The sequence below is a fragment of the Ictidomys tridecemlineatus genome, chromosome 7, assembly GCF_052094955.1.
Source record: "Ictidomys tridecemlineatus isolate mIctTri1 chromosome 7, mIctTri1.hap1, whole genome shotgun sequence".
NCBI classification, from domain to species: Eukaryota; Metazoa; Chordata; class Mammalia; order Rodentia; family Sciuridae; genus Ictidomys; species Ictidomys tridecemlineatus.
Window position 1 is genome coordinate 133,877,725 of NC_135483.1, and position 20,845 is coordinate 133,898,569.

Consider the following 20,845-nt stretch of genomic DNA (forward strand, 5'->3'; position numbering starts at 1 on the left):
TTGGCTGAGGGAATGTTCAGTGAATGTTACAATAACCCTACACTTCAAAAAAACTACTCTGTGCCGCACTAGTAGGATGAGAAACACTGTGAATCACCCATCTATTCCCAAGTGAACACAGGACAGAAAATTGTAAGACTTATATGGACAAGAGTCAGTACAGCCAGAAGTAGACACAGCAAGGCACAGCACAACAGGGTTTCCACCACATTGATAGTTATGTCTCTATATAGTTCATGTGCTTTGAAATTCTATTTACTTTACTTTACATGTTTAAAAACATACTATCAAAAGGGTCCATAGGCTTTAATAGACCGCCAAATGGAACCAAGACACCACAAAGCATAACTCCTGGTAATGGAAGAGCTTTAAATCAGTAAAGCCAGTTTGGAATGCCAAGCTGTAACCTTTGCCAATGACAATCATTCCCCCTCAGGGTAATTAGGATCCAGGGAACAGTCTGATCTGCAGACCAGAATACAACCACCACGAGTAGAGTTGTCCTTATTGGTGTTCAAAAGACAGAGACCCCACGGATTAATTGATGCTGAGCACCCTGAAACAGAGTAAAATAAAAGTCTACTCATATAAATCGGAACTATCTAATACAGGTGATGAAACAAGTAATCATTTCAAATTACAGCACTCCTAATAATTTTAATCTTGTTTGATTAGTTCTTCCAAATGTTTCAAAATAATTACTTATTCCTTCAATATATGGAAATAAAAAAGAACATCAAGGATTGGATGGCTGCGGCACTCCCTTCTTTCTGAGAGAGTGAGGCATGCCAACTCCCACATATGAACGTAAGTAGAAGAAAACAGAGCTAATCTGTCATCATTCCCATCCAGACTGGGGCAAAATAATATAACATGGCTAAATCACAATGGAAAGGATTCCAAAGGTAATTTACATGTTCTGGGGAATGCATTTCAACACTGGAGTGCCTGTGAATGTGTCTGATATTCTAAGATTTAACATCATAGTAAATTTACACACACACACACACACACACACACACACACACAGCCACACAGAGGTCAGTACCCCTTTTTAAAAGAAATTAAGAAAACAATAATTTCCCCCCGTGTTGTGGTTTAGATATTAGGTGTCTCCCAAAGGCTCATGTGTGAAACAATGCAAGAAATTTAGAGTGAAATGATTGGGTTATGAGAGTCTTCAACTAATCTACTGCATCAATCCACTGACAGGGATTAACCATAGTCAGGTAAGGTGTGGTTGGAGGAGGTGGGTACCTGGGGATGTGCCTTTAGGGTTGATATTTTATCCCTGGTGAGGAGAGCTTGCTCTCTGTCCGCTTCCTGGTGGCCATGGCTTTCCTCCACCACACACTTCTGCCATGGTGTTGTGCCTCATCTCAGACACTAAAGAATGGAGTCAGCTGTCTATGGACTGAGACCTCTGAAACTGTGAGCCCCCAAATAAACTTTTCCTCCTCTAATTGCTCTTGTCAAGTCTTTTGGTTGTAGCAGTAAAAAAAGCTGACTAAAACACTCCTTTCCTCAGTAATTTTGACTTTTGATTTAAAATTAAAGTAAGCAATTTCATATAAAATCTGAGCTCCCCAATAGTAACTTTAGATTAGCAATGAGGTTAGAAACACAAATAACAAATACAAGCACAAATTGATCAAATAATAAGAATTTAGTATTTTAAATATTACATTTTATGATATTTGTTTGAAATGGAGATATCATGAGAAATATATAATTCATAACACAGAATATTTCTGTAAGTTGGAAATAAATCAGAAATATCCAGGCCCATGATGAAAGTTTAAAAGGGGCAGGTGTGATTGCGTCCCACTATTCCACCAGCAAGTGCTGTGTTTTTCAGGGTTTGTGGACACCTGACCAATAATTTATTTATTTTTTTAAAATTTTTCATTAGTTGTTGGTGGACCATTTTTCATTTATTTGTTTATATGTGGTGCTGTGAATCGAACCCAGTACCTCACACATGCTAGGCAAGCAATCTTCCACTGAGCCACAACCCCAGCCCCCTGACCTGTAATTTATAACAGTAGATTAATGTTCTAAGTTTCATTGTTTTAGGAGTTACATTTGCACAGAGAAGTGAAGTGAATATTAAAAATCGAATAAATAATTCTTTTTTAGTGATGATTGATTTTATTCACATTTCATGAACGTGTTTTATTCTTTGTTAACAAAAATGTATAGTTTGTAATCTAAAAGTGAATTATGCAGTTTTGAAATATTGATTAAAAAAAAACCTATCTTTCCCACAAGATTGTTACAAGGCTCAGTTAGAGGGAATGGGCAATATTTTGTATAACAATGAGGTTTACTTGATGTTTTGTTTCTCCTCTTTTTTTAAAGAACAATGATTATTCTTCCCTCCAAACTGGGAACAAGAATCATAGAACAACAACAACAAAAACAACAATGTCAAAACCCAACCAACCAAACAAAACTAAAAAGTGAAAACATCCCAGATTGTCTTGGAGTGGTAACAGGGAGGTTACTGTCTCAAGTTTTCAAAATCTTTGGCTTCCATATTGATGTTGCCATGCTAAAAAACTAAAAAGGGTACAAAGAGAAGAAAAAAGATTTACCTATTAGGATCCTCATAGATCTTGAATCTTTCTTTCTACCTATTTTGATTGGTTTACTGAATTCCTAATGAAAGGATCTAATGAATGTTCTGAAAGAGCATGAGTTAAACATGAAATATTAAGGTGACAATGTTATGTTATCATAGTTTATATATCATAAAGTGTGTGCAAATTATCAAAAATTTTTCAATATTTTGATCATTTTCTTAAAAACATATAATCTCAGCCAATTATTAAGAAATGAAAAAAGTACAATTAACAATGTGCCACCAATATGTACAATACTAGTATAGATTTTTATGGTACAGTTAGTAATTCAATGAATTTAATGAAAGTTTTCTAGACAAAAAACCAATTTACTTCAAAATAATTTTAAGCTCTACTACAAAGTATGATTTGATCTTTTGACTATAATAAAACCAGAGAACATACAATTCGAAATTGTTTTTAGTTTTATTAACAAGTCATGTATAGTTTCTTTTAATTAATAACTAAAGATTTTGTCATGCTTCTTAATATTGAAAAAGTAGTATAACTGGAATTCAGTTTGCAAAAAATCATTCTGAAACCTGATTTCTTCTTCATATTTGGTGTTTGAGAATTCTAGGGCTCTCATATTTTAAAAAGGAGCAGATAAATGTTTGAAATATGCATATTTGAAGAAAATACAGTAATATGAAACCACACAAGAACACTCCAAGTCATTGTTTCCTAAGGTTTAATTTCAACTTACAAATTTTAAATGATGATTGTAATGCCAATCCAAGTTTTTGCTTATTTGCAATGCACGAACTATTTTTTATAACTTGCAGGTGAAATATTCCTTTCACCACAGTATGCTTTTACCCTTATTTATGCTCTCTTTTTAATTTTTTCCCCCTTGAGTCTTTTTTCTTCAACAGTTTAACACATCACTTCTGGTTCAGCTATAGAGCAATCCTAGAACAATAATGTTTCAACTTGCAAGGAAGAACACCCTTGTTGAGTTGGTAGAACTCCACCAGCTGGATTAGATCCGTAAATCTAGTATGGCCATCATCTAGAGTGTGGAACATTTCACCATCATCTTCCACCTGCAAGAGGAAAAGCAACAAGCTGATAAAGAGAGTAAAGAATCCAGAAGAATGATGGTTGCTCCACTGCAAGCTATGTCTTCATGCCAAAATTGACAAGTTTATAAAACTAAGGACTGTGCAGAGAACAGCATGGCATGTCCACTTCTTTTTTTTAACTTCATTTATATTTAAAAGAAGTATCATCTGATCCTTGGATAAGAGACATGCCTCCACTTTCTCTACATCTAATTCTCCCAGAGTTCTGTTGAGTTAGGATAGTTTAACTATTTTGAGTCAATGAACAGAGAGCAATCAGTGTAAAAGTAGACAGGAGATTTTAATGCTTCCGTGTATAGAAATTAATTTCTATTTCTAAACATTGTCTACTTAATGCCTCAGTATACTAAAAAATGACTATTCATATAATTTTTATCAGTAAATTCATTCTGAAGCAATAAAATATTATGCTAATGGAATGTCAGTTGAATTTTTTTGTTTGGTGTTGAAATCTTCTAGCATTAAATGCTCATACTTGCTGGGGACACTGATCAAATAATCAAAGAAGCAGGGTTGGTACTCTATATGGCCTTTGGATGATTTCAAAAAGAGGCAATTCAAAGGAAAGCACCAGTAATTTAAATAAGACCTTCCTGAAAGTAGACTGAATCTGTTTTACTCTGCCTGAATCCAATATGCACGCACATATGTACATATGTGCACATGTTGACACACAACAGCAGAAGCAAAAAAAACCCCAAAATCCCAAAGCAAATTGAGCCAGCCAAAACTAGAGTCACAGATATTTTAAAAATGTTCCCAGGATTATTTAAATGTCCACCAATTTCACAGTTCCTGTGTTTCTATACAAATAATTTAAAACAAATGAACAAAAACTAGCAACAATAATAGCAAAGAATGTCTTTGAGAAAAGAGAAGAGAAAGGGTTTTAAAATAATGTTTTTTTAAGGAATGGTTAGAACTCAGAAAAAAAGAATCTTTAGTGGCCTTTTAACAATAGGTGGCATGGGGTCTATACAATATTGCTAAATCATATTTCGTGGAAAAAAGATAAATTTAATTTTTACAATTCCTGTATTTCTTATATTAATTCAGGCTCATAAAACCATTTCTGCCAAACTTAACTCTGGTCAAAGCACAAGCTCCCACATTATATTTAATAAAAGGAACAACAGAAAAACAAAGTTTCCAAAAGCTTATGCATTAAGATCATATCTAATATACGAATGTGAAATCACAAATTACTTACTGGTATAATTTGAAAGTGCTTTATTTTTTGTCCATGACTCATTGACAGGACGAAAGTTTTGGGGTTACTCTGACTATCCCGCACCAAGAAAACTCTAAAGAGAGAGAGGAAGAATTTCAATATGTTTCTACATTTACTCACAGATCTCATAGAAACATAGCATGTAACAAACCCAGGACGTGTACTCATAAAAGCTGTAGCTGGGATCTCCTTAACTGTGTATTCAGTGGGTATGATTATTCAACTTGGTGAATGATATGTTACAACATAATCTCATACTACAAAACTGTCATCAGTGCTAATGTAATTTTAATAGGATAAATACACAGTCTATTTGTGACATTGTTTGCTTACAATACCCAGCATAACATTCTGTTGGCATCAACAGTTCATGTTGTCCTTTTTCCACTGGGAAATTGGGTATTCACATGTAACTACCAGAAAGAATAAGGGATGAGAAAGAATAAGGGATGAGTGTGTGTGTGTGTGTGTGTGTGTGTGTGTGTGTGTGTGTATGGTTAGTTAGGAAGTTAGTTTATGGGTCATGATAGGCCCCTGAAAGGACATAATGATTTAGAGTAAAATCATTTTTTACCCCCTTTTCTACACTTGGTCTGCTTTCTTCTTTTGATTCTGGCTTCTACTGTTACACGACAGAAAATAAGAAATGATTATATCCTTAAAATCCATCTTTAAATTGTTTATTAAATGTTTAAGTAAAAATGTTTCAAGTTAAAAAAAATATACCCAACATGCACTTTAACCTTCAAGAATGCAGTGGGAAAGCCTCTATTAATGTCAGGTTACAAAAAGAAGACGTGGCCTAATGGTCTCAGAGAAAAAGGCTGCCGGGCATGGATTCTTATTTACTGGCAATGCAGTGAAAAGCCAGTTTTGTATTAATTACTGGCAAACACACTGTGTAAGTGGTCCCCACTGGTGACTCCAATACTAATCTCACTGTGCCTGGGCAAAGAGGCAGCCAAATCTGAGGCATCACAGATGTCTGATGAAATTATCCATTTTATTTGTGAGACTCTGACATTACATCATTGGGAGACAGGACAAAGGGCATTTCACGGGAAAATTAAGCAGTAATTCTTCCCCCTCCCAAGCAGATCACCACTACCACCTGGTGGACCACCTGACATCTTCACAACTTTCCAAAGGAATACCAAAATAATAGAAATAGGCATGATTACTCTGTACAATTAATTATTTTCTCCGGGTTACAAATTCATAAATAAAGGGAATTATAATCTTCTAAAACATTTAAATCATTCTTTTTTTTTCTTTTCCTGACCTCATTGGATTGTAACTCTGATCACTGTTCAAATTTATATCCAAAAAAAAGACTATGCTCCAAGCAGAGAAGCATATTAAAATCCTTTCTTATTTAGAGTCTGGTGAAATGCTGACTTGTTATTAATAATCTTCCTTGTGAAGATGCATTTTTACCCAAATGTCAGTATTAAATCTCCTCAAACCCTTGTCATCATCTTAAGTCAACCTTTGAAGATAAAAGATTCCTTCTCCACTTGTTTAAACTGACAACGGTTTCATTTTTCATCCAATCCTCAATAAAATGTACTCATTGTACTGCATTTGGGAAGGAACTTAGCAGTATTAAAGTACCTGAAACTGAGTAATGTGAGAATAAAATCCTTCAGATTATAAATCTCTTATAAAATATTTTATGCTTCTCTTGTGTACTCCATGGTATCCCATTAAAAGATAACACAAAAAAACCATCAAAAAGTAATATTTTAATATATTCATATTTTAAGCTGTTAATATTTAGAGAAAAGCAATAGGGATGTAAACAGAAATAAAAGCAAACATTCAAAATATACAAGAAAAAAAGCTTTCTACTTAATACACCCTGCATTATACCTAAAAAGATTTACAATGTATAAGGATAATGTCATAATGTAAATCATATTTTAGAATCATATTAATTACTTGTTCAAATTAAAACATTGATTACCCAAAAACAAGGTTAGTTTTTTTTCTCTCATGAATTAATATCTAAAATGCTAGAATTGGCACAGAATGGATAACATTAGTGCTCGTAGTCAAGAACAAAGAATCCTATTCTCTGTTAATTTATACACAAATACTAAGCACACTCTGTGTACTAGGTATTATACAGATATTGCTAGAATTCAGTGATAGCCACTCTTACAGAACAAAGTCATTTCTGTGTTATGATAAGCCAAAATTAAAAACACTTGGTGTGTACTGAATAAATGATTATTATTTACTGGCAAAATCCAAACCAAATCCAAAATCCAAACCCAAATTCTACTCAACACTAAAAGTTTCAAACTTACCCATCCACAAGTCCTTGCTGAATAATCAATCGCTGAGCTTCATCTCTGGAAATCTTGTGGTGAAACCATGGCTGGGACCGATGGATGGCTTAAGAAATAAAATGAATGAATACAAAGGTTTGCTTGCAGTGACTTCGATTTCACTACATATATGCCCCCCATCACTTAGTGACCACATGTCACTAAAGTCATGTCAAGCTGCCCATCAGCTCAGTGACCATGGCTAGGAGCAGACATACCCATGTTTGTGGCAGAGGTCTGTGAGGAGGCAGTGGGGCTACCGTGACTGCCCAGGCGCAAACATCCTTTTTTCTGAGCAAGGAAGGGGAAAACAAATCTCAGTTTTGGGGGTGAAACAAACTCAAATTAAAAATTCTTTCAAGAAAGTGAAATTATGAGTACCCTCCAAGCAAGTCCTTCTTCAACTGCAACTGAAAGAGCTTCCGTGGGATTTTCTATAACTCTGCTTTTCTGACCTGAGAAGTCCATTGCTACCAGGGAGTTCTCTGATATACTTCTCTGGAAAAAAAAAATTTTTGAAAAACAAAACAAAACCAGAAAACACTTGCAAGTCATGAAAATCTTCAAAAGTAATCGTTCACTGCTTTGCTGGCAATATGCTTCAATTTGAGACTGGGATTCTCAAAGTGGCTATCAGGAAATTAAAAAGTTAAAAGTACATATTCAATATAAAGTGATGCTATGGAGAAAATTGCTAAATAAGTTCCATGGCTATTTGTTAGGATAACTGAATTAAGTGCTAAGTAATGTGATGAAAATCTTTGAAAGAAAGCATGTCTTTCTCCTAAAACAAACGTCTTTTTAACATTATCTCCTAATATGGCAAAACTCCAATTGAGGAAGAAATAACCCATCCTACTGGCTTTAAAGAACTACCACTTCTGAACTCATCTCTGTATTAAACTTTTATGTCAAATCCACCAACTCTGAAGCCACGATTTTATGATTCAAAATATGTAAAAGCTATAACTTAGATTGATACACATCTTCTTAGAAATAGCACTCATGTTTTATAAAGGAGCAAATTGGAATATGTGTTTTGAAAGCTTATCATGTCAAGTTTCATTTTATTTGGAAAATGAAATTTAGCAGAATAATAATACATAATATTAGATTTCATATTAAAATTTTTATGATGGGGTTGGGGCTGTGGCTCAGCAGTAGCGAACTTGCCTGGCTTGTGTGAGGCACTGGGTTTGATTTTCAGCACAGCATACAAATAAATAAAGGTCTATCAACAACTAAAAAATATTTTTTTTAAAATTTATGATGTACTATATAAACACTTTTCCCTTTTTGAAGAGATGGGTGGCCAAGTTAGTGCTGCAAAAACAACTCTGAATGACAGAAGCACAGACATGAAAAGACATATTTAAACAAATATAATCAAAACAATGATAAAGTCAATGTTTTTGCTTATTACTTCTTATATTCATAGTCTCTAATGGGAAAGTAAAACATATAAATCCTAAATCTTATTTTTATTTTCTTTTTTCTGATGTCCTATTTTGCAATCATCTTTCAAGAAACAGGTAAACTATTAATTTTTCATCCACCACCTGCCATTCAGTAGACAACATTTACTACATGCTATCCCACAATGAGTTGTGAGTACTAAAAAAAGAGAAAATTGCCAAACGCTCTAGTCAAGAGTCTCACATGTCTTATACACTAGGAAGATAACTTAAAACTAAGCAAAATAAAAAAAAACTAAATGGAGGTGTGTATCACTTATTATTCAATAATTAATAAAAGAACAAAACCCAAAGTGAAATTACACTGGTAAATTATGAGCAAACCTGCATCTGGAGACTTGTGGCTTTCACACACACACTCTCTCTCTCTCTTGACCTTTGGAAAAGATACTATAGTCAAATGTGGGTTTCAAACAAAACATTATCCTCAAGAAAAAAAATTTAGGTTTCTTTATCACTGCCTCACACATCCCATTTTATTAGCATCTGTTATTTTCTCTTCAAACCATGTGATAGTGGCCGACAATCTTATTATGGTCCATCTATATTTCTAGAGATCTGGCATGCAATCTTCCATTTGTTACAGGAGCCTTTATAACTGACAGCTGCTCTTTCCAGACAGATGCTGTCTCAGTAATCTCTATTTGCTGTCACACCTTAGTTTGCCCTTCTCACCTCGTGATCTTCCGTGCTGGGCTGTGGACCAGTTGGATATACTTTTGCTTTCCCAACATTAATGGAAAGTGTCCGCCTGCCCAAATCAGAGTAACTAACCTGGATCCTAATGATAGATTTATCCTTATAACATCTTTAATTTCACATGCCAAGGTGGGTTCTATAATGAGAAGTTTCTGATAACATAAAAATACTGTGAGGAAAAAAAAAAATAAACAAGCTGTTGTTCTCTCCCTACCCAATACAGGGGACCAAATGTACAATAAGATCCCATGTTCCATAATTATTTGACAAACAGAGAATACAAGACAATTAAAGAAATTTTCCATTTGCTACAATAACTATACTAAGAGGAAAGAGGAGTGTAGTAAATGTTGTCTACTGAATGGCAGGTGGTGGATGAAAAATTAATAGTTTACCTTTGGTGGACAAAGAAATGGAAGTAAAGCAGAGTCTGACAAACCCAAAAGGTCATTTTCAGCTCAATTTCTTTCACATAGGAAAGCAATGCTGGTAACATTCAGAACTGGCTGTATTTCTCAAATATTTGTTCCTTTTTCTAGCTCTTCTTAGGGGATGAACAGGGTAGGCCCTAGCAAAACAATCCATGATTTTAATTGCATAGCCTTTCTCTCTAAGAAGGGAAACCTGAGTGTACCCTGGATTATCCAGGCCACACTCTGAGACTGCTTGTATTCACTTGTAGTGAGGTTTACATGTAAAATGGTTTTTAGGCAATATAACTACATGGCAACTAGCCATGCTTTCTCTGTCACTCTATTTGAAGGATCTTGATAAACCTGCAGCTCAGAATGACTGAACAAGAGGGCAAAGAATTCCTCCAGATATCGTTCTCTCATCTGCTTCATACAGAGCCAAAGGACACCCCAGATGTAAGAGTCAGGAGATTATGCAACTACCCCCTTCTTTTACACTGCAGGACACCAGAGATCCAGCCAAGATCACACAGCTTATGGTAAAAATAGCAACCAATATGTCCCATCTAGGGTTCTTTCAAGTGCCACATAGTGGGAAGTAAAGGAAAGAAACTGCAGCTTAGCATGTCTAGCCCAGGGTCAAAAGTAAAGACTAAAAAGAACTGAGCAGACATTTTCTCCCGATCTCCTCACTCCAGCCAGGAACACATTAACAGACACTCCATTAAATAAATTCCTTCTTTACCCTAAAACGAACCAAATCTACCTGCTTCCTAAAATATCTGCTGGCAATTCTCATTTCAAAAGTTGATATGAGTGGCTGTCACATGGTATTATGGCTAGAATAATAGAACTGTTGTTTCTCTTCCCAAAACATGGACAAGTTTAAAAGAGAATACTGTTACTTGAGAAAGGTAACTAAATTATTCTAACTTTTCCATGTAGCTCACTGAAAACAGTTCCTGAGTAGAGAGCAGTAGAGACAGGTGAGAGGCACCAGCACCATTCAGGTCACTGATTCCTCTGTAATCATCTAGAAAAGCGGGACTCTCCATAGACACAAAAGTAAACACAAATACCTCCCCAAACATATAGGTCTCCTTCACAGACATTAAGAATAGCATAGATACAGTTCTCAATTGCTACCTTCTACGATCACAACTCCTGTTTAGAACAAGCCCTTACCAGGAGGCACTGGGACCTCTCACCCCTATCACACCTGATTCCAGTCAGATTCACTCAAGGAGCAGTTCTTTTTACAGATGGGGTTGAATAAGCAAAGACCGGCTAACCAAACTCAGATTTGCGGTGATCAACAGCAGAATGACTTTCAATGGGAAAAAGGTAAGAATAATATAACATTTGTATGCTAACAAAAGTAATGAAAATGGAAAGGACTTCATTTATAACAATTTTTTTCCTATGATTAAAAGGACACTAAATAATAATTGCTTCCAAACGTTTGGCTGCTATTAACACGTCCATGCTAATAACTCTAGATTCTAAAAGAAAATTTGGAGGGATTTAGGAAAGGATTAAGATAATAAAATTCATTATTCTTTTTATATACAGATGGATTGAAAGATAAGAGTAAGCTGACAAACTGTAAAAAATATTCACCTTAAAGTGATTTCTATTATAAAAATTCATTACATTCCTTAGTTTCTTATTTTAGGGCTTAAAAGTAATATGATACAAAGATGAAAAGTTATTCTTCCATAATTTAAAGCAACATAACTACAAAATAGGGGCTCTTTTTCTATGTCGTCTATTGGGCTTCATAATCAACATTATTTCATGCCACATTCCTGGAACTAAGCATTTCATCTGGCACATTACATGTGGGTAAATGTACCTTCCTTGGTCATAGTCAGGAAGAATACATTTTTAACCTAAGTGGAAACACAGTTTTCAGAAATGTGCATTAACTGATTTGTAACACAGGCACATACATCTGAATTTCTAATATACTCAATATTAAGAAGTGCAGCAAGAATTGCAGAACATAAACTTTAAGTTCAGAAATAAATTTCTGTGTTAATGCACAGGAAATTAAAATTAAGTGCTAAAGAAGGTAAAAGATGTGCCTGTGTGTGTCTGCAAATAAATATCCAAGTTACATTTGGTAAAACTCTGAGAAGCACTGCATAGTTAATGTAATGCATGACCTATATTTTGACTTGTAGTTTTTGCATTTCCTGGAAAGCAGTCTGCTTTTTAAGGACCTGGAACTTAAAAAAAGAATTACTGTTAGAAAGCCAGAAATTAAAAGCATGCACATGCGTATATTACAGTTTTTAAAATTTGAAAGTATTGGCATCTCTATAATAGGCTACAACAATCCCAGAATCAGTATTAAAATAAATAAGAAAACCCACAATCAAAGAAAATTAATTAAAAAAAACACACAATGCCAAGGAAAATATTCTACAAATTATCTTATTCAGAATCTAATCCTCAAATGATGTAATGACATAGAATGTATTCATGTAATTCCTTCAAATATTTAAAATGTTTTACTAACATATAACATTATGTATTATAATTGAATACTTCATATATGTCCTATGATTTTTATCACAGACCTTACACATATGCTATCCAAGTATAAAAAATTCAATATAACATCACATATACAAGTATAACTTTACTTGACCAAAAGGAAATGGTAAATGTATTGTAGTATATATTTGTAATGTAATAGCAAATTAACATAACATAAATATAAAATAAAATATAGGTTCAAAAAAATCGATCCTTACCATGGGTGATATACTCTGAGAACTGCAGCCACTTCTGCCTTGATATGGATGCATATAATTCTGGTACAGCTGCATGCCATACTGCAAAATACATAAACAAAAACATAATGCTACAACTTTTACTTTACTACACTGGTAATTCAATTAAAATATTCTTTCATTAATCATATGTTATCAGTATAAAAATTAATTTTGTGATTTTCCTTCAAACAGATAAGTAAAGGAACCAAAATTTTGACAGAAAAATCTTTTAATGCCCTTCAACGATGCATTTAAAAAGATATGTTTTTAATTCGTTTGTTTTACTGAGGCTCCCAAATTAAGGTCTTGCTCACCAGTATTACTTTATACTGATATTACTTTATACTGAGACTTACATTTCTACTTACATACTTACATACTTTGCAGCAAAATCATTTGGACTGGTACCTTGTCTCATGAAAAGATAGCTCACTTGGGAAAGGTGTCATGCAGTACATTCCAAAGATTTAACAAACCTCACATATGTCCTAAGCAACACTGTAAAATTCACTGTCATTCTGATGATTGATGAATTAATTTGTCCCTTTGGTAAAACTATAAATTGGGCCCTCTCTGGAAAATTCTTGTCACTATATCATTCTTGGTTAAATATTCTTATAACCAAGAATAATTATTCTCATAATAATTTTGGGTTTCACGTTCAGAAAACCAAAACAGTGAGGAGTCCAGCTGATTTCAGAGTTTCAAAATACAATGTAGCAGATTAGAAATGTGGGGTCTTCACTTGTAGGAGGCAGCATCTTACAGACTGAGCCAGCTGGCCATAATGGGAAAGTAGGTCTGAATTCTAATGGGATTATTAGTTTGAGACAAATTAAGACTGCTAACTGCCATGAGCAAACTTGTCCTGAGGAATCCTCATCTGAATCTGGAAATTACTCCTTTAGATTTAAGCTATTTTGTTGAGGCGGGGGAGCAATTATATTGGCAGCTTTTAAATTATTTGTATTTATATATATTTATTGACATTTGGCTACACTCCACAATTCTTTCCATTTCATGAAGACATAATGAACTTCATGTTAGGTCTCAGTGGCCCTGTTCCATCTACTGCCTCCACCTTCGTGGTGCTGGCCTTTGGCAGGGTGGTCACTGTGTTCTATCACCTCAAGGCCCCAGCAGCACCTGAGCCAGCAGGTGCTGGGTCTTAAATGGGCCTGACAGTGGAAGCAGATTTGGAAGGTTAGGAGGATGACTTTGATGAAGAATGTGCTGCCATTGATCCCATATTGGCCCTGATGAACTATCTTTACCACCTGGAGGACAATGACCATCTTCATGCCTGCCTCCAGAGCTGCCAGAATCCAGCTGATAAGTAAGACTACAATTCAGTGGCAGGTCTAAAAGGCCCCTAAAGGTGCCAGGCCTTAGGTTCTTCAAAACCCCAACCAGCCACAACACTGCTTCCCGGGGTCAGGGAAGGCACCACCACCTAGCTCAAGGTTTCCCGGTGGGTTTGCCTGCCTATGCCACCCTTCTGGCACCTCCCTTTGGTCCACCTGGGTCAGCCCCTACTGACCTGCATCCCCTCTGGCACCAGTTTTGGGTCTGTGACCCACATATCTGTCTATACAACTTATGAGCAACACTTACTCTGCCCAGTACTTGAGTGTCTACCTTAAATGGGCTTCCTTCATGCACCCACACACGTGCACAGACACACACACTCACAGACATGCATGAGTGCACACACACACACACACACACACACACACAAAGAGTATTATATAGAAAATATTGAATAATACCATGAAATCAAATCTTACCCATAGGATAAATTCCATAGAAACAGTTCAACAGTGCTATTTCTCTACTAGTTCCTTGATACCAATTCTAGCAAAGTGGATATATTTGGTAATTAGGAAAACAAACAAACAAACAAAAACTGGGAGGAGGTGATTAAGAGAATCATTATTTCAAGATTTTGCTTCTAACATGAATACAAACCCACATTCATTTAAAATTCCCTGTGCTTACTTCTTTATCCAATTATTTCCCAACTTCTAAAAATTATTTTTTAATTCAAGGTTTGAATGACATTAATAGGACCTAATGAAATTCACTTTAAATCAACTCTAAGCCTACAATAACTTTAAGAAGAAGACAGAAGAGCTTAATTCCTAGTCAAGTTCATTATGAAGTATAGATAATAACCTCAAACCAGCACTTTCACAAGGAACATGATGATTGGCCACCTTCTTCACTGAAAAACCTGCTACCTACTAATAAGATGGTTATCTTCCTAGATGTATTGTTCCTGACACCTGCAGGGTTAGGTAGGTACCTAGGAGCCATTGAAGACCTTTAGTAGGCATTTAACTCTTGTCAAGGGTAGTCATGGGCCAACTTTAACATTTCTCTGTCCTATGGAGGGGCAGATAAAAGAATGAAATACCACAACAGAGAAGCCGTCAGAGTTCTAACTGAAGAAAGAGAAAGAGAGAATATGTAACTGGGATACTCTGTGTGAGCAATCCACTTTGCTAAGTCTTCGATGTTCTACAATTCTATATGTAACTAGAATTTCTCCAAAGAGAGGCCTGATCTGTTAATATTCAAATGTATGACAGACTGTGTCACTTTCATGTCTGGTTTCTCATACAGGTTAAAGATACTCCTGGATTGTTCGCCTCCTTTTCTGGCATCATCTGGAAAAGTTTTGTCATTGAAATAAACAGGGAACACTGATATGATAGGTAGAATAACCATCCCAGAAATATATCCACATCCTAATCCCTGAAACCTGTGAATTCGTTAGGCTACATGGCAAAAGGAAACTGAGGTTGCTAGCCAGCTGACTGTGGGATGGGGGTGATCCTGGCTTCTCCACGTGCACCCAAGGCAATCACCAGGAGCTTATAAGTGGAAGAGAAAGGCAGACGGGACAGAGCTAGGGAGTTGGTAGCATGGGAAGGACTTGGTGTGATACTACTGTCTTTGAAAGTGGAGGAATAGCCACCAGCCAAGGTGTATGTGTGGCCTCACAAGGCTGGAAAGGACAAGGAAAGTGGTTTCTCCCCTGAAGACTCCAGAATGCAGGCAGCCCTGCCAAACCTTGACTGTGACCTAGTAAGACTCATTCTGGACTTTAACTAAAAGAGTACAGGATAGGTGGGAGGAGTGTCACATGCCTACAATCCCAGTAACTAGGGAGGCTGAGACAGGAGGATCACAAGTTTGAGGCCAGCCTGAGCAACTTAGCAAAATGCTTGACCAAAATAAAACATAAAAATGTGGGGGTATAGCTTAGCGGTAGATTGCCCAGTTCACTCCCCAATACTGTCAAAAAGAAAAAGAAAAAAAGTATATAGGATAATAAGTTTGTGTTATTTTAAGTCTCTAAATTGGTGGTAATTTACTATACCAGCTATAGAAATCTAACACAATGAAGCATCTTTGAACTGGAAATCTGACTTGAAAGGGTCTTTGAGAATAATCAGATGAGGCGAAAAAGCAAGAAGGGAACAATCTTCCCATCGCAAAAATGGAAGAATTAAAGAAATTTTTTGGCATATTTCATTGATTCTTGCACTTGCATTTCAAAATATAACATTTGTCTCTCCAAAGATGGCACGGAGCCAGACATTGTGTGGAAAGTAACAGGTATCCATGATTCTGAGATGAAAATGATTCAGGAAAGCCAGACTTGGAACAGTAAGAAGTTTTATAGATATCTTGACTAATTTATTTCATTTATCATTTCATATATACATATACACATATACATATATCAATGTCTACATATATAGACATATGTACATGTATATGTAAGTAAGTCTGTGCATGCAAAAGTGAAATATGGCAAATTTCTATTTAAGTCTAAATAAGTCTATAATAATTATTTAAATAAAAGTAAAACAAATGGCAAAAGTGATGTGAAAGTCACCTGTCATAATTATATTGGCATCATTTTTTAAATTTTTTGTAATATCACAAAGTGTATCCTTGTAAAATCAATGGCACCTGAGATTCTCTGAGATACTGCTTAATGGGTACATTTTGTGGTGATGAAAATGTTTTTGAATTATGTGGAAGTGATGGTTGCACACTTTGAATGCACTAAATGTCAATGAATTGTTCACATTAAAAATAGTTTGATTAATTTTTAATATCAGAATTTTACCTCAACTTAAAAAAATTTTCAAAATAAAAAATAAAAATTTCCTCCAAAGCTAGTCTGATCACTAATCTGATTATGATTGTTCTATCCTTCTTTACTCTGATCTCTGTCTTACCCAGGATGCTAGTAATGATTTGAAGAGCTACCAAGTGGCAAATATGGAAATGGCAGCAGAAAAACTTCTAGTTCCAAAGTGGACCTAGAAAATACATAAGCTGAGAACTCGATTATGAAGTGAAGTGTACACTCTTCAGCCTAACGAAAGGAAAGAACCCAGGGATTCTACAAGACTCCATTTCTCTGATGTTAACTTCTAAATATATCAAAAAGCTAGTTTTAGTACACATACTGTTAATAATCTAAATCTTTATGTAGTAATAAATGAATCATATATATATATATATATATACTATGCATAGAATGTGAAATCTATAAGTTAATAAATTATATTAGTGATCAGGCATGAATTATAAAGAATATCTGGGTAAATGCTGAAGCTTCTATTTTAAACAAAGGATTAAGAAAAATAGTAATTTGTATACTTTGTCAACTTTGGCAGTAAATGATATATAAATAAAGTTAACAGACATACTCTTTGTATTTTACTTTTTCAAAAAAAAAGTCATGATTTTTACCCCAATTGTGATATTCAAAGTAGTGTCTTTATAAGGAAATGGGTGATTACTTTTATAACTGTAAAGTTGTGTAAATTTACTGGCATGTAAATTGAATAAACATGTGCTTTCAATACATTCTGAAAGAAATCAGTTCTATATCTCTTTTCTACATGTATCTACTTTTAGAAAGTTCTCACTAATTTCCAATTGTTCATCAACAAATTATGCTTATGGAAGTTGTAATTTCCATTTAACACCCAAGTGGATGATTTTAAAATACGCTCATAGGAAAATTATACAATTTTTTTGATGTTCTACTAGAAGTAAGTTGTAATTCTTAAGCTAGAATGTAATTTATAAAACACTTAAATGGAACATAAAACAATCGCATGAAACATATCCAGGCAGACACGTTTTAAACACACTTCACACTGAATTGTAAGCAATGCTTTATAAACGTAGACTAAGTTGTATATAAGAGACATCCATTCAGTTATACTGGCTATGGATATAATACTCTTAAAAAAATAAAAAATAAAAATCAGAGAATTTCTAGAAACAGAATATTACTTCTTAAACAAAAGATAAAGTGTTAGCCCATTCCACTTTACTTGGCAAATGTTTATCTTTTAGATTAAAAAATACATGCATTTGGTGGTGGCTATTTTTCTTCTTTCTCATGTAGCCACAAAGATTCATATTAGGATTCACTCTTCTTTGCATTTTCAACTACAGATATTTTCAAACTTTTATGGTACTCACAGCATTTAATAGAAATTCATGCCTCCAGTGAGATTACCTTAAGCAATCTAATCGCGGTCACCCAGCACGTCCTACTCTGCTCTTCTTCTGCACAGAGCATTTTCAGGTCTCGGGGCCCTCCTGCTTTGTTAGGCTAGAAGGCCACAGCACATTGTTTATCGTTAATGCATATCTTGAAGGTAACACCTGTTGAAATAAAAGCCACTAAAATTCTCCTATATATAAGAGAAAGCTGTCTCTTCTTTTTAAAGAAATTAAAAGAAACTCAAGCTTACCTAAAAGGCTGAGGCTTGCTTTATTGATCTATCAAAATATTAAGCCTGTACCTTAAAGCAGAATCCATAGTTAGTCGGTGCTCCGTGTTTTTTTTTGCCTGCCAGTGACACATAAATATCACTAGTGCCGAATTCGCTGAAAAACTGCAAATGCCGTGGTTCCTTAAAAAATACATAGGAGTGTTGAAATGGATACATGTTTTGCAATATTTCTTTTTGTATGTTTATAATGTTACATAGTGTATTCCTTGGGCAAACATTACCTAAATACAATTTCAATATAATATGACAAAAAGAAAAGAAATTTTTTTTAAAAAAACCTATGTCACTACACCCTTATATAATCAGGAACTTGATACAGTTTTATTAAAATTGACAAGTGACAATTTCTTTATAATGTAACACACGCATATGTGCGGGCATACACACACACATTCTATATTAAACTCTCTATTCTCTTTATTCATCATTTCCAGGATTCAGAGAGAGAAGATAGGAAACAATGACTTTTGAACACATTTCCCTAATCCAGGTTTCAAATTATGGTATCTCCATAAAGGGAAGAAGGTTGGTTTGAGCTTCTGTAGAGTTAGGAAAAAGGTGGAAGAGACCATGTTTCCTGCTTCATTAGGCTACAACCACGCCTCATAGTTGTGTACTACGTAATACACCGCAGGAAACAACCAGAAGGGTTGTGTGACTATCTTGCTTTACAAGAAGGAAGCTCGTATGGCTGAGCTCAGGGAAATTATCTGGCAGTGGACTGTGTCTGATTTTCAAGGCAAAGTGGAAACATGAACAGCTATTTCTTCTCTGGGAAATCTATGAGATTTAGAGCTGGTCATGGGAAATCACTGGGTCATATTATTCTGTGATAGGTTAATAACTTGGAGAAGTACTTAATTCTGAGGTTCAATGTATAATCAAAATTGGACAAAATGCATCTGTTCTCTAAAACTTTGCCATTAGCAGTATGGTCCCAGACAAGGAAAATCTTTATCCTTTAGGATCTTTTTGAAAATGCAAATTATCAGGCCCCACCCCAGACCTAGTGAATCAATATCTGCATTTTAACAAGATCCCACTGATCCCATATGCACTAAATTTTAGTAGCAGTGTGTTGGGGGGTGCACACACACACACACACACACACACACACACACACACAGAATGAGAGAGAAAACATTCAGCAATATTAGCAACCTTATCCAAAGACAAAGAAATTTCATTGTCATTTATAAATAGGCTTTCCCAACTATGACAACTAGTAGAGCAAGAATTTATCTGTATGTCTCTGTTCTTAAGCATTTTAATTTAATGAATGACCATAGTTCTTAAGACTATTGATGAATAAGACAGAAAAGAAAATAACAAAGATCTAGCATAGGGCCAATGGAAAAATGGGGAAGGAAGGAAAAATGTACTCTTACTGTTATGTTTTTAAAAATATATATTCCTTGATAGACACTGATTTGATAATAAAATGTCTGATTTATATGAACATGGGATAAAACCATCCCTGTCCAGTGATGCTGTAGAAGTCAATATAACTCAATCATTCAAATGAAAGGAAAACGAAGCTTGAGAAACACTGGAAGGCAGTAAGAAGCATGTTGAGTCTTTTGTCTAGACCAATTTTTGTTCTTTTATGTAAGGCATAACACTACAAGCCTGGGTTGGCATGGTTAGCAGTACCTAAACATGTATGTGAGGGTATAAGGGAAGAGATGGAAAGATAGGTAGAGATTTCTCTGCAAATCTAAGTTACAGGTACATCTCCAACACTTACATTAGAGGTTATTAACTCCCAAACAGCTGTTACATCTTTACAAAGTGAAATCCAATCAAACCTCCTCCTCCAGAAGGACAGGACACAGCCTCCATACCAGGTAAAAATGTTATATTTGATTTTAGATAATCTGCACATTTTGTATCACAATCACTGAAGAGATCTAACATCCTCACATTTTTCCTTTGGCAGAGAACATAAAGTCATTTCCATATATCGACTGAAACATGAGCTAATTAAAAGAATATTATGTACTGATGGATAGCAAAGTCAGACCCTGAATCTGGTAGAAGGAATACGGCCTGTTCTGTTATATAATTAATGAGTGGGAGGGAAAGGAAATGAAGAGTAAAGTGAAAATAAAATGGGCTGTGGTTTTAATGAGAAACCTGTTGAAGAAGTAAGAATATAGGAGTTAAGGAGACATTATCACATCTTCCAGTCAAGGATTACTGGGGTAAGAATGAGATAAACATGATTGACTGGATTGAGAAGCCATTTCTCTCAGTCTCTCCTTCTTCCTCTTTTGCAAAACTAAGGATTGAACCCAGGGCCTCATGCATGTTGAGCAAGTGCTCTTCCCCTGAGCTACAGGTCCAGCTCTAGAAGCCATTGTTC

The 20,845-nt window shown here is 35.1% G+C and overlaps 1 protein-coding gene across 4 annotated transcripts in view; it reads right to left on the reverse strand.

The window, feature by feature from the left end:
* Window positions 1-3,298: 3,298 nt before the first annotated feature.
* Grb14 (growth factor receptor bound protein 14) overlaps window positions 3,299-20,845 on the reverse strand; it is a 113,260-nt gene continuing 95,713 nt past the window's right edge. For 3 of the 4 annotated variants that reach the window (XM_005315729.5, XM_021728820.3, XM_078017501.1), the window contains 8 exons: window positions 18,490-18,600; window positions 18,201-18,296; window positions 12,623-12,703; window positions 7,655-7,771; window positions 7,492-7,564; window positions 7,253-7,340; window positions 4,920-5,013; window positions 3,299-3,670 (listed from right to left, as the gene is read on the reverse strand). In XM_005315729.5, the coding sequence (XP_005315786.1) occupies window positions 3,524-3,670; window positions 4,920-5,013; window positions 7,253-7,340; window positions 7,492-7,564; window positions 7,655-7,771; window positions 12,623-12,703; window positions 18,201-18,296; window positions 18,490-18,600 (807 nt within the window). In that variant the 3' untranslated portion in view covers window positions 3,299-3,523. The remainder of the gene's footprint in view (window positions 3,671-4,919; window positions 5,014-7,252; window positions 7,341-7,491; window positions 7,565-7,654; window positions 7,772-12,622; window positions 12,704-18,200; window positions 18,297-18,489; window positions 18,601-20,845) is intronic. The other variant, XM_040294396.2, reaches the window with a different exon arrangement.